This window comes from Hemitrygon akajei, chromosome 4, assembly GCF_048418815.1.
Source record: "Hemitrygon akajei chromosome 4, sHemAka1.3, whole genome shotgun sequence".
In the NCBI taxonomy this organism is placed as follows: domain Eukaryota; kingdom Metazoa; phylum Chordata; class Chondrichthyes; order Myliobatiformes; family Dasyatidae; genus Hemitrygon; species Hemitrygon akajei.
Window position 1 is genome coordinate 75,760,478 of NC_133127.1, and position 15,092 is coordinate 75,775,569.

Below are 15,092 nucleotides of genomic sequence, written 5' to 3' on the forward strand. Positions count from 1 at the left end.
CTGCATTGCATTTGTGATTTCTAAATGACAAATAAACTGAATCTTAATCTGAGATGCAAGTTAATTTTTGGGTGAGACCCCTGGGGTCGGTACTGGGACCATTGATTTTCCCTAGACAAGACAACGGGAAAAGTGATATCGACATGGGAAATTAACTTGTATCTTTCTTTTACTCAGTTATGACAAGGGGTAATAGATCTAAAATGTTGACTGTTTCCCTTTCCACAGATTTATTCCAACTGGTTACCTAGTTCTCCGTTCATTCTGATATGAGAATCCAAATCAGGTTTATTATCATTGGCATGTGTTGTGAAATTTATTAACTTAGCAGCAGCAGCAGTACAACACAATACATTAGAGAGAAAAAGTAAATATGTATATAAATTACACTAAATATATATATGTTATATTAAATAGATTAAGAACAGTGCAAAACAGAAATATATATTTTAAAAAGTGAGGTAGTGTTCATGGGTTCAATGTTCAGTTAGGAATCGTATAGCACAGGGAAAGAAGCTGTTCCTGAATCGCTGAGTGTGTGCCTGGCTTCTATACCTCCTTCTGATGGTATCAATGAGAAGAGGACATGTCCTAGATGATGGGGTCCTTAATAATGGATGCCATTCCTTGAAGATGTCTTGGATTCTACGGAGGCTAATACCCAAGATGGAGCTAATTTTTAAATTTTCTGTAGTTTCTTTTGGTTCTGTGAGTAGCCCCCCCCCCCACCATACTAGACAGACATACTAGATATTACTCACAATGCCATTGCCTTTCACCATGCGCAGTTGATCACTTTAGGAAAATGACAATGCATTTTAATGTTAAAATGCTAACTAACAGTGCACACTGGAGCAATGTGCGTTAAATCAATCACATTCTTGTTGTAAATATCCAAAGACTTTCCAAGTTCCTTAACTCCTAGAAACAGAGAAGTCCCTTTAATCCTGCACACTAAGGAAATTTTTATTATGATTAGACTTATTTTATTTATTTATTTTCAGAAGGCATTTGATAAGGTCCCACATAGGAGATTGGTGGGTAAAATCAGAGCTCATGGCATTGGGGGGAAGATATTGACATGGATAGAAAACTGGTTGGAAGATAGAAAGCAAAGGGTAACGGTGAATGGGTATTTCTCGGAATGGCAGGTGGTGACTAGTGGGGTGCCACAGGGCTCGGTATTGGGACCACAGCTGTTTACAATTTACATCTACGATTTAGATGAAGGCATTGAGAACAACATCAGCAAGTTTGCTGATGATACTAAGCTGGGTGGCAGTGTGACATGTGATGAGGATGTTAGGAGAATTTAGGGTGACTGGGCAGATACTTGGCAGATGACGTTTAATGTGAATAAATGTGAGGTTATCCATTTTGGGAGTAAGAACAGGAAGGCAAATTATCATCTGAACGGTGTAGAGTTAGGTAAGGGAGAAATACAAAGAGATCTAGGACTCCTTGTTCATCAATCACTGAAGGTGAATGAGCAAGTGCAGCAGGCAGTGAAGAAGGCTGATGGAATGTTGGCCTTTATTACAAAGGGAATTGAGTACAAGAGCAAGGAAATCCTTTTGCATTTGTACAGGGCCCTTGTGAGACCACACCTGGAGTACTGTGTACATTTTTGGTCTCCAGGGTTAAGGAAGGACATCCTGGCTGTAGAGGAAGTGCAGCGTAGATTCACGAGGTTAATTCCTGGGATGTCCGGACTGTCTTATGCAGAGAGGTTAGAGAGACTGGGCTTGTACACGCTGGAATTAAGGAGATTGAGAGGGGATCTGATTGCAACATATAAGATTATTAAGGGATTGGACAAGATAGAGGCAGGAAATATGTTCCAGATGCTAGGAGAGTCCAGTACCAGAGGGCATGGTTTGAGAATAAGGGGTAGGTCATTTAGGACAGAGTTAAGGAAAAATTTCTTCTCCCAGAGAGTTGTGGGGGTGTGGAATGCACTGCCTTTGAAGGCAGTGGATGCCAATTCTCTGGATGCTTTCAAGAAGGAGCTAGATAGGTATCTTATGGATAGGGGAACCAAGGGATATGGGGACAAGGCAGGAACCGGGTATTGATAGTAGATGATCAGCCATGATGTCAGAATGGTGGTGCAGGCTCGAAGGGCCGAATGGTCTACTTCTGCACCTATTGTCTATTATTTTGTATACATTTAACACTTTCTTTAAATGTTATATGGTGGAATAATATTTTTTCCTATAAACCTATTAAGTTTAAAGGAAGCATGGAAGAAGGCCTCAGGAAGCTTCAAGAGTGTGGATAAGCTTCAAGAGAGTGCAAATGAGTAAATTTCAAGAAAGTGTAGGAATGAGGGCTCCGGTAAGCACACAGGGAGCATTGAAACCGGGGCTCAGATGAATTTAAATGGACTGTTGGAACTGAATCCGATGCGTGAAAGGAATAGAACAACCCATGGCCCGTGTGTGAAAAGAAGATTGGAAACAGGAATCCTGGTATATAAAAAAAGAGCATTGTAACCAAATCCCAGTGAAATGGAAGCTGAACTGCTGTGATTTTTGAATAGTGTGATAGCAGATAACAGACAGTTCCCAGGATACACAAGAGTTGCACTTCTGAGAACTACTGTTAATGGATTTTTACACATCAGAAATTTCCATTTTATTTACCTAGCCATAAAGTATCACTTTTTATTTTCATTTAATTAACACTACCCCTAATTAAATGAATGGACTGTATCCAGTTGTTAATAATGCAATAAAACATTTTGTAAGTATTACTAAAGAACTTTTAAAGCTAAAAATGAATCGGAGAATTTGAGAAGAGTCAGATTTTCCGTAGCCCAGAAAGTCCGTATTGGTATTTTACCACATCATGCCATATATTAGTCATTGCCATAACTTCCTTCTTTATCCCAGCTCCCATCCTTACTGTATGTTATTTTCCAAGGCAACAGTTCTCCTCATCTCAGATAGCAAAATACTTCTATTGAAGGAAATACAGAGAAATTTTCCCAGGTGTTTGTTTAGAAGGAAAGATTAAGCAAGATAGACGTATTTATTGGTGTTTAGAATGAGAGGTGATCTTACTAAAAATGGGGTAAGAGTCTGGGCTTAAACAGGTGAATGTTGAGAGGATGTAAATGTGCAGGGGAAATCTAGAATGAGGGTAAGTGTCATGGATTAAGGAATCCATCTTTTAGGTGGATTTAATACCTCCACCTTTTAGGATGGAGATGAAAAAGAATTTCCTTTCACAGAAAAGTTGATATCCCTGCTCTGGCTAGCTGTCGAGACTAAGTCATTGAATATACTGAAGGTTCAGATAAACAGAATTTTTTGACTTCTTGAAAGTAAGGAATTACAGGGGACAAGCTAGTAAAGTTGAAGCCAAAATCAGATTAGCTGGTTATTTTTTCCAAGGACAGGTCATATTCAAGATTATGTCCTACTATGCTACTTGTAATGTTCCTGTGAATAACTGCATACCACTGCCCATCTGAAATCCATTTGCTTAGTCCTCCATCTTAACAACCCCAGTGTAATCCATCAGTGAATATTTGGACACAATGTGAAAAAAATGACATTTCCAAGTTGGAAATATTGTTGTCCTAGGTCTTTCTTTGGTGACCTATGATGCTGAACTTCAATATTATAGCAATTAATTCAACTTTGAAAAGAATATGTCCCTGTTACCAAAGCAACAATACTCAATGCCTGTTATTCACACGATATAACTGAATATTGGGTAGGCCAGATCATCTTCCAAAATGTGTACACCACTTGGCCCAATGTAGATCCCACAGTCCCTAATGATTATTCTTTATAAAGTTTCATTGGGAAAGGATAAAGCAATAAGAAGCCAACACAATCACTTTAATGAGACAGAATTGACTTTTAATACTTGACTGAACAGAAGTATATGGAACGTGCAAATACTACAACACTTCATTCCAATTTACAGAATCACATCACTTTTGTTTACAAATTTAAAATAATCTTAAAATTTGAAATGGCTATTGAGCCATTACTATTTAATACATGATGAGCACAGATGCTGATAGAAAGGTAAAGGAAAGCAGTTTTCATAGACATGTTACACAATGCCATGGGAGGGCGCAATAGGCAAAGGGGTGGATTGGACAATGAAACTAAGTTAACATGCTTGAATCCAAATGAGAAAAACATGTCAGTGTGAAGACAAAATATTAGACAATGTTAAATTGACCTTTGTGAGCTCTTCAGGATGGAAATCAGTTTTGTCATATCAGACTAACTCTACCACTATGGTGGATGGATAGTAACATCCCATGCTAATTCAATTACAAATAAAAGTAGACTGGAATTCCTTACTCTGCCAGTAATTTAAAAAATCATCTCAAGTAAATGGGACAGCCAGAGGTTTCTGAGTTTTACCCACATTCAGTCTTAATCCATTTCACAGGCAGTAAGTGTGTCTGTTAAGAGAGATAATGATCTCAGTTCTGACAAAAATATATTTACTTTAGGTTAAAGTAGCTCATGGAGAAAAATCAGAGTATAATATAGCCCCATAAAAATCACTACAGAAAGAGAACAAGTAATGTCCCATATGCCATTGCTATGACAGGCACAGGACTTCCGAGCAATTGCAAACAACTGAGCAGCTTTCATATTTAATTAGGTCAGTAAAAAGACAACTGCTGAAGAAACAGTGCAACATCCCCATATACATACTAGCACACTGTCAAATATAAGGATATTATTAAGTACAAAGTGTGGTGTTATTTCATGGCACTGTTTGTGCTCAAAATTCACCAGTCAACATTCAACATTGAATCGATTATTATCAAGTTTGATAAGAACTCTACAATGTTCAGTTTTTTTAAATGTGGGGGAACTCCTGCAACACAGGGATTCAATTCAACCGCTGTAAGAATTTTACAGCCATAGTAGCTGTAAGAAAACAGAGCAGGACCTCAGACAGTATTCCCACTAAAACTGAAGTTCCAATCTCTTGCTATACCTATAACCATTATGAGCCTTTGGTAAGAGCGACTGAATCTTAGTGTGGCAAACCCATCCATGGAGTTTAGCTACAAATACCAATACTGTACAGACTATGCTATGCACTTTGTATTATACACATTATTCATTTCACAATACAAAAAATAAATTATTGTGCTGCAACTACGTAATCAAGTGGAAGCTTCGGCCCACTCATTCGTTCACTAGTTTCTCTATACATTTCTTTAGCACCAATACTTCCCTCTAATAAAAAAGAAAGTAGCAGCCCACCATAGCTATAAATATCCATCTTCTAAAAATTTGAAGATTTAATATTGACATTTTAAAAAGATACATTCATCAACTGCAAAGAGATATAAAGCTAGCTTAGCTTTTTGACATTTATATGTAATGGATCAAAATCCATTATATAGAAGCAGCACTCTGACTCATTCCTGAAAATACCATGGACCAGTACTTCTTCCTGAGGAATTTAGCAATTATCTTGCCACTAACCATATGGTGTTTGCTGAGTTCTGGGTCAACACCAGTTGAATGTGAGTATGACTTTCAATTTTGATAATCATTACCCCATTGGATTTTCAACTTCTGCTCCTGGTGTCATCTAAAATAGGGTAAGGCCAACAGATTTCTGTGCACATCAATTAAGTTGTGATGGAATGGCAGGAGGCACACTTCTAAAAGGCAGAACTGGTCCTGGCAGTTTTCTGCTCCACTTCCTGATGCCACAAAAGATGGTTCATAAAAGGTGGCTGATCACAGTTCCTTCAAACAAGTGAAGCTCAAGCATTATTCAATGCTGGAATTCAGACTCTGGCCCTCTGGCTAGGAGTCTAACATTCTAGCAGGTAAAACCTATCAAGTTTTGACCCATTGCAGAACTGCAATAAATACCAATGAAAGGTTGAACAGCAGGAGCACAAGGGGAGAACTTCCATCCAGGAAGATCTACTCAACTCTTAACTTTCTACTGTCCTAATCTATACATAAAAAGGCATTTCACTTCCACTTCAATGTCCTTTCTGGAGTTTTCTTGCTTCTAATGGAATCTGTGGTTGAAAGGTGTTTCTTTTCAGTTGATTTTAGCGAAGTGTTATTGCCTGTGTATAAATGCTGTGTTTTGTATGTTGGTGCTTTACTCTCCTCTTCAGTCTTACTCCCCTGTTTTTGAATATTTGCCCTTTTCATATGAGGATTTTCACTGCTCTTTGTTTGGTTTGCTCCTGTGTATTTGGCCACACTTTGCCTTTGTGAAGTGGCCCTGGTGAGATTAGTTGCTTTGGCAGTTTGCTGAGATGGGTTGGAAATTGGTCTGGAGTCTGTCCTCTGGCGTCGAGAGGAAGAAGCCACGGTATTTCTGGCAAAGCTGGGAGTAGGAATTGACATGGTTGAACTACTTCCCTCTATGGTTTCTGGTGCTCCACCTATGTTTGTGTTGGACTTAGGAAGACCTCTTGTAACTGAGCGACAGATTTTACTACTTTCATCAGGCTTTGGCTTGGAGATATTTCGGACTGGCTTAGCACTAGGCTTTCTGAGGGAGTCTTTCCGCTTTGGAATACTATCAGACATAGTACCTAAAGTAACAATCCCTTTTGTTGGCTTTTGCTCTGTCACAGGATAGCTGGACCTACGAGGAGCCTTTGACCAGTTATCTCGCCAATTTGACCCTAAAGACTTTTGTGGGTGTTTTGGTTCATCGTTACTTAATGGTTTTGCTTCTTGTCTTTTGACACTATTTGATCTTCTGCTTGACTTTGATATTGACAAGACCCTTCTTATTTCATTATTATTGGGGTGATTTGTTGTCCTTGAAGATTTCGGAGGATCTACACTGTTCAAACTTTGCGAAGCTGTTTTTGGAGTGGGCAATGTTTTTCCTTTGACTGTACTGGGCTGCTTTGAACTGGAAATCTGCTTTGCTTCCTTTGTTAACTTTACTTTCTCAGAAACTACCTCAGGAGAAATACAATTTTTAATGCTTGTATTTTTCAAGGTGGCAATGGGGGGAGAGTCCTTTTTCACAACTTCCAAATTGTTAGAAATTTCTGTCTGATCACTATTAGGATTTTCAGATTCCTCTTGTGATTTTTCTTGAACTATCTGGCAGGCTTTTAGTTCACAGTTCTCTGAGGCTTCAGAACAATCTCGTCCATCACTTGTGTATCCCAAAACAAAAAATATGGTTCTGCTTTCCTTATTTGAAACAGAATCACCAGATGTTTTTGCATTTGAACTCTGAATGGATACTTCATTCTTTATTTTCTGTGGTGTCGACAGAGGACCTGTATTAAAGTAAAATTCACCACCATTACAACTAGGTTCCTTTGAAGCTAGATTTGAAGAAAATACAATAGAATCAGAGACAGTTGAAGTCTGAATAGATACACTCGTACCAAACATCAGGGGGCTCATATCGGAATCAGAAGTCTGCCAACTCATATCTGTACCAGGAGTTTGCACACTCACATCTGTACTGGGAGTCTGCACACCCATATCTGTACTTGGCATCTGTACACTCATGTTGATACTTGGCGTTTGCACACTCACATCGGTACTAGGTGTCTGCACACTCACATCTGTCGTAGGAGTCTGCAAACTTAAGTCTTCAGTGTACTCCAGGTCTGTTAATGTTATATCATCACAAGACATCACTTGGCTAGAGTCGGCTACATTACAGTTGGAGTAATTGTAAGTCTGTAAACCTTCTAGAAGCTCAAGTTGTTGTTTAGAAGCAGTTATATGGTTTAAGTTTGTGGTGTCTGTACACTCTGTGTGGCCCATATCCTTTACTATAATCTCATTGTTATTGTAGGCATCTTCTTCATTCTTACCGATTTCACTTCCAGTCTTTGTGATACTTAAGTTCTCCGTAGAAGCAGTCTCTTTCATCCTAGTAATACCAGGCCCAGTTGATGCCTTGCAGAGATGGTCATCTTTTATAGCTATGTTATGAGAAGACCCTTGATCAGAGTCAAAGTAGGCACTATCTGAGTTTCCATCTTGAGTTTCTGACCTCTCTTGCCAAGCTACTCGCTGTTTAGAACAACGTGCAACAGACCGGGGCATACTATTTGACTTAGCTTGTTCATCTGCACTAGCAGCCTGTAAAAATGACAATAAATGGCTGTCGATAGCAGTGCTTTCAGATGACCGTACACGTCTGCTTCTAGTTCTCTTTAAACCCCCAGGGCTTTGAGATCTCAGATGAGTGAAAGCAATAAGGTCATGTAGTCCATCTGTGATAAGCAGTTTCACATCATTTTCACTGCTGCTCCTTCCAAAGACACTTCGTTCACCAGCAGCCCACGAATGCCGTTTCTCTTCCAATTCCTTTAGCCTCTGTTGTTGACGGAGCTCCTGAATTTCTCTGTCTCTGTTTTCCTATAGGTAACAGAGATTCAAGTTTTTCAGTAATTCATTATTTCCATTTAATGACAACTTTTCTTATAACCTTTAAAATAAATTAATCGCCAAGTCCCACACCAATTATAAAATGAACTAATGATACTTCCTATATCATGTTAGCATTAATATATAAAACAAAAATCTTATCCAATTTGATACATATTAAACTAACATTTTGGACAATGATATTTCAAAAGAATGTCAGAGAAATAAATTGTGGATTATATTTCAGAGAAAATCTGCACATGAAAATAGTTGAAAATCACAACGACAATTCAATCATTTTCTTCTTAGAATAATTTGTTTGACACAAATATCTCCCCTCTTCTTGGGAAGATGTTGATATTGTCCATAGTCTTACAGTCTCTGGACATGATGGCCACTCATGAGTGTGGGCTCAATGGGCTGAATGTCCTTCCTCCATGCTGTCAATAACAATTCATGATTCTCTAATCATAACTGATCCACAATCTGTCCTCACTGAATGTCTGTATATACAAATTTTCACTTGAGTCACTGATCACCACCAAGATTGGAAAAATGGGGTAATTTCTCTCCTCTGTAACAATGCCAATAAGATATCTAGTGCTCCCCTGTTAGAGAAAACCTAGTCAGTGCAGAGCAAGGTCTACACCACGTTTCAAGTCAAGTCACTTTTTATTGTCATTTCAACCATAACTGCTGGTACAGCACACAGTAAAAACCAGACAACGTTTTTCAGGACCATGGTGCTACATGAAACAATACAAAAACTACACTGAACTACTTAAAAACAACACAGGAAAAAGCTACACTAGACTACAGACCTACACAGGACTGCATAAAGTGCACAAGACAGTGCAGGCATTACAATAAATAATAAACAAGACAATAGGCACAGTAGAGGGCAGTAAATTAGTGTCAGTCCAGACTCTGGGTATTGAGGAGTCTGATGACTTGGGGGAAGAAATTGTTACATAAGTCTGGTCGTGAGAGCCCGAATGCCTTTTCCCAGATGGCAGGAGGGAGAAGAGTTTGTATGAGGGATGCGTAGGGTCCTTCATAATGCTCTTGCTTTGCAGATGCAGTGTGTGGTATAAATGTCTATAATGGTGGGAAAAGAGACCCCAATGATCTTCTCAGCTGATCTCACTATCTGTTGCAGGGTCTTGTGATCCGAGATGGTGCAATTTCCAAACCAGGCAGTGATGCAGATTCTCAGGATGCTCTCAATACAACCCCTGTAGAATGTGATGAGGATGGCGGGGGGGGGGGAGATAGACTTCCCTCAGCCTTCACAGAAAGTAGAGATGCTGCTGGGCTTTCTTTGCTATGGAGCTGGTGTTGAGGGACCAGGTGAGATTCTCCATCAGGTGAACACCAAGAAATTTGGTGCTCTTAACAATCTCTACTGTGGAGCCGTCAATGTTCAGTGGAGAGTGGTCGCTCCGTGCCCTCCTGAAGTCAACAACCATCTCTTTTGTTTTGCTCACGTTCAGAGACAGATTATTGGCGCTGCACCAGTCCATCAGCCACTGCACCTCCTCCCTGTATGCTGACTCGTCATTCTTGCTGATGAGGCCCACCACGGTCGTGTCATCGATGAACTTGATGATGTGGTTCGAGCTGTGGGTTGCAGCACAGTCATGGGTCAGCAGAGTGAACAGCAGTGGACTGAGCATGCAGCCCTGGGGAGCCCCCGTGCTCAGTGTGATGGTGTTGGAGATGCTGCTCCCGATCCGGACTAACTGAGGTCTCCCAGTCAGGAAATCTAGTATCCAGGTGCACAGGGAGGTGTTTGGGCCCAGTAGGCTCAGCTTTCCAATCAGTTTCTGAGAAAGGATTGTGTTGAATGCTGAACTGAAGTCTATGAACAGCATTCGAACGTACGTGTCTTTTTTGTCCAGGTGGGTTAGGGCCAGGTGGAGGGTGATGGCTATGGTGTCGTCTGTTGAACAGTTGGGATGGTACGCAAACTGCAGGGGGTCCAGTGTGGGGGGCAGCAGGGTCTTGATGTCCCTAATGACGAGCCTCTCGAAACACTTCATGATGATGGATGTGAGTGCAATGGGATGGTAGTCATTGAGGCAGGACACTGAAAACTTCTTCGGCACGGGGACGATGGTGGCAGCCTTGAAGCATGTTGGAACGACGGCACTGCTCAGGGAGATGCTGAAGATGTCAATGAGAACGCCTGCTAGCTGGTCTACACATCCTCTAAGCACTCTGCCAGGAATATTGTCTGGTCCAGCAGCCTTCCGTGGGTTGACCCTGCACAGGGCTCTCCACACATTGGCCACGGTGAGACACAGCAACTGGTCATTCGGAGGAGGGGTTGACTTCCTCGCTGCCATGTTAGGGTTAATAGTCTGTATGGGATGGTGCATTCGTAACCCTCAATTATTTTGTAAAATAAGACTCCTTTCTGGTGGTCTGATTCTATGCTCAGCTGTATTTATAGTAAATTCAGTTGCTGCTTTATTTTGAAACTTGCCTAAAATTTTAGATTTAAAAGTTATGGGAACCTTTCTTCCATATTCAGTAAACATAACCAAGTGCACCCAATGACAGTGAGACTATCAAAAATAAGACCATAAGAAATAGGACCAAAATGAGACCATGTGGCCCATCAAATCTGGTCCGCCATTCAATCATGGCTGATTTATTTTCCTTCAACCTCATTCTCCTGTCTCTCCCAATAACCTCTGATCAGGAACCTATCAAGCTCCACTTTAAATAGACCTAATAAGTTGCCCCCCCACAGTCAAATGTGGAAATAAATACCACAGATTTACCATATTCTTAATGAAAGAATTCCCTCCTCATCTCTGTTCTAAAGGGAACTCCATTGAGAGACGTCATATGGCAGGGCAGTGGAATTGTGTGCCCACTTACCTTGACAGCTTTTTTGAACCTATCACAGAAGTCTTGAAATATTTTGAAACATTCTTCTAATTTCATTGTTTCTTTGTCTTCGCAGAAGAAATCGATGAGAGTATTGGCTTCCATCTGCAATTCAATCTGCTCTCTCTCCAATCTGTCCAGTTCTCTCAAAGCTTGCTGCAGTGTAAGATATATATTATGTAAGTAAACATCAGATTAAAATTAAATAGTCCTTTATTTTCAAAAATTATAACTGCAATAAGTCCAAGTGACATTACATTAAACTGACCCTCAAATCTGATCATCAGAACTATAATATTTTTGAAAGATTCTGTAAAAGTAGCTTTCTAGGTGTTCTATAGTAATCAATATTTAAGGAGCAGATTAGTCTAAAAGATAACCAGTACATGCCTTTTAGTAAAATCATTAAATAATGAACCTCATCTGTTCTATAGCCCAATGTATAATGACACAGTACTTTCTATAATGAATTACTGAATATACTCAAAGAAGAATCAAGAATTATAGGGTATAGGTTGGGGTGTAGGGAGGAGAGTGAGAAACAGATAGGAAAACTACTACTATTATCAAATCAGGGACCATAATGGTTTCTCCTGCTCCTATTTAAATAGAAACATAGAAAGCCTACAGCACAATACAGGCCAATCCAGGAGTCTCTTAAAAGACCCTATCGTTTCTGCCTCCACCACTGCCACCGGCAGCCCATTCCACACACTCACCACTCTCTGAGTAAAAAACTTACTCCTAACATCTCCTCTGTACCTACTTCCAAGCACCTTAAAACTGTGCCCCCTTGTATTAGCCATTTCAGCCCTGGGGAAAAAACCTCTGACTACCCACACGATCAATGCCTCTCATTATCTTATACACCTCTATCAAGGTCACCTCTCATCCGCTGTTACTCCAAGGAGAAAAGGCCAAGTTCACTTAACCTGTTCTCATAGGGCATGCTCCCCAATCCAGGCAACATCCTTATAAATCTTCTCTGCACCCTTTCTAAGGTTTCCACATCCTTCCTGACCAGAATTGAGCACAGTACTCCATGTGGGGTCTGACCAGGGTCCTATACTGTATAGCTGTAACATTACCTCTCGGCTCTCAAACTCAATCCCATGATTGATGAAGGCCAATGCACCGTATGCCTTCTTAACCACACAGTCAACCTGCGCAGCAGCTTTGAGCGTCCTATGGACGCCAAGATCACCCCTGATCCTCCACAATGCCAAGAGTCTTACTGTTAATACTATATTCTGCCATCATATTTGACCTACCAAATGAACCACCTCACACTTACCTGGGTTGAACTCCATCTGCCACTTCTCAGCCCAGTTTTGCATCCTGTTGATATCCTGCTGTAACCTCTGACAGCCCTCCACACTATCCACAACATCCCCAACCTTTGTGTCATCAACAAATTTACAAATCCATCCCTCCACTTACTCATCCAGGTCATTTATAAAAATCACGAAGAGTAAAGGTCCCAGAACAGATCCCTGAGGCACACCACTGGTCACTGACATCCATGCAGAATATGACCCATCTACAGCCACTCTTTGCCTTCTGTGGGCAAGACAGTTCTGGATCCACAAAGCAATGTCCCCTTGGATCCCATGCCTCCTTACTTTCTCAATAAGCCTTGCATGGGGTACCTTATCAAATGCCTTGCTGAAATCCATATACACTACATCTGCTGCTCTACCTTCATCAATGCGTTTAGTCACATCCTCAAAAAATTCAATCAGGCTTATAGGCACAACCTGCCCTTGACAAAGCCATGCTAACTATTCCTAATCATATTATGCTTTTCCAAATGTTCATAAATCCTGTCTCTCAGGATCTTCTCTATCAACTTACCAGCCAGTGAAGTAAGACTCACTGGTCTATTAATTTCCTGGGCTAACTCTACTCCCTTTCTTGAATAAGGAAACAACATCCTCAACCCTCCAATCCTCCGGAACCTCTCCCGTCTCCATTGATGATGCAAAGATCATTGCCAGAGGCTCAGCAATCTCTTCCCTTGCCTCCCACAATGGGCTGGAGTATATCTCATCCGGTCCTGGTGACTTATCCAACTTGATGCTTTCCAAAATCTCCAGCACATCCCCTTTCTTAATGTCTTTATGCTCAAGCTTTTCAGTCCACTGAAAGTCATCCCTACAATCGCCAAGCTCCTTTTCCGTAGTGAATACTGAAGCAAAGTATTCATTAGGTACCTCTGCTACCTCCTCCGGTTCCATACACACTTTTCCACTGTCACGCTTGATTGGCCCTATTCTCTCATGTCTTATCCTTTTGCTCTTCACATATTTGTAGAATGCCTTGGGGTTTTCCATAATCCTGTCTGCCAAGGCCTTCTCATGGCCCCTTCTGGCTCCCCTAATTTCATTCTTAAGCTCCTTCCTGTTAGCCTTATAATCTTCTAGATCTCAATTACCACCTAGTTTTTTGAACCTTTCATAAGCTTTTCTTTTCTTCTTGACAAGATTTTCTACAGCCTTTGTACACCACGGTTCCTGTACCCTACCGTCCTTTCCCTGTCTCATTGGAATGTACCTACACAAAACACCACGCAAATATCCCCTGAACATTTGCCACATTTCTGCCATACACTTCCCTGAGAACATCTGCTCCCAATTTTATGCTTCCAAGTTCCTGCCTGATATCTTCAAATTTCCCTTACTCCAATTAAACATTTTCCTGACTTGTCTGTTCCTACTCTCCAATGCTATGGTAAAGGAGATAGAATTGTGATCAGTATCTCCAAAATGCTCTTCCACTGAGAGACCTGACACCTGACCGGGTTCATTTCCCAATACCAAATCAAGTACAGTCTCTCCTCTTGTAGGCTTATCTACATATTGTGTCAAGAAACTTTCCTAAACACACCTAACAAACTCTACCCCATCTAAACCCCTTGTTCTAGGGAGATGCCAATCAATATAGGGGAAATTAAGATCTCCCATCATGACAACCCTGTTCTTATGTTCTTATGTATATTTCTTATGTTCTTACCTAATTCTATGAGAGTTGCTGTCTTAGGTAACAAATTCTCCATCTTCACTTTCACTATTTACAGAAAGCTACAGAAATTCTACAAGATAGAACCAAGACCCTCCAGTTCTACAGTCTTGTAAATTTATTGCACCTCTGTATTTCATAAGCATTCTTCCTTGGGCATGCATGTTTTCATTAAATATTTCACTGCTACTACCAGAAATAAAATACAAACACAAATGAATCAAACTCCGTTAATGATGGATCCCATAAAAGTTGCATATTCAGAATTTGTTCCTATATTAGCACAGATGTTAGATTTTAGTATCTATTTTTACATTGTCATTAAAATGCTAGAATTTTCTCGCACTGCTATTGACCCAATGAAGTTGGATTTTATAGTGTTACTTAATTTTGAATGAAGTCCAATTTTTAAAATGGCACCCAAACCTTTGTAGCATAATAATTATATTCTTTTTGCTCTCTTTCAAAAATACTGAACAGATATTTAATACTACAATTATGCCAGAAACAGAATACTCTTTGTTTAGGGATTGAATATGGATTTATTACACACAAGGGAAGACGGCCACAAGTCATCAATGTACACAACAATTGTATGTTACTTGATCTCCCTAGTTGTGGGTTAAATTCTGTACTCAAAAACTAAACTCCATGTATTCAAACAAATATATTCAAACAAAGCCCATGAGGAACATTGGACATTTGAGACAGGCACAATGTGAAGAGATTAAGATTACCAGTAGACCAACAGACAGACCTGAATCTGTTAATCTTCACAGTTTGGGCTATCTGCTGAAAGAG

At 40.2% G+C, this 15,092-nt stretch overlaps 1 protein-coding gene across 3 annotated transcripts in view; it reads right to left on the reverse strand.

The window, feature by feature from the left end:
- Nucleotides 1–3,850: 3,850 nt before the first annotated feature.
- Nucleotides 3,851–15,092, reverse strand: part of fhdc1 (FH2 domain containing 1) — a 92,670-nt gene continuing 81,428 nt past the window's right edge. For all 3 annotated transcript variants that reach the window (XM_073042881.1, XM_073042880.1, XM_073042882.1), the window contains 2 exons: nt 11,265–11,429; nt 3,851–8,366 (listed from right to left, as the gene is read on the reverse strand). In XM_073042881.1, coding sequence (XP_072898982.1) covers nt 5,982–8,366; nt 11,265–11,429 — 2,550 coding nt within the window. In that variant the 3' untranslated portion in view covers nt 3,851–5,981. The remainder of the gene's footprint in view (nt 8,367–11,264; nt 11,430–15,092) is intronic.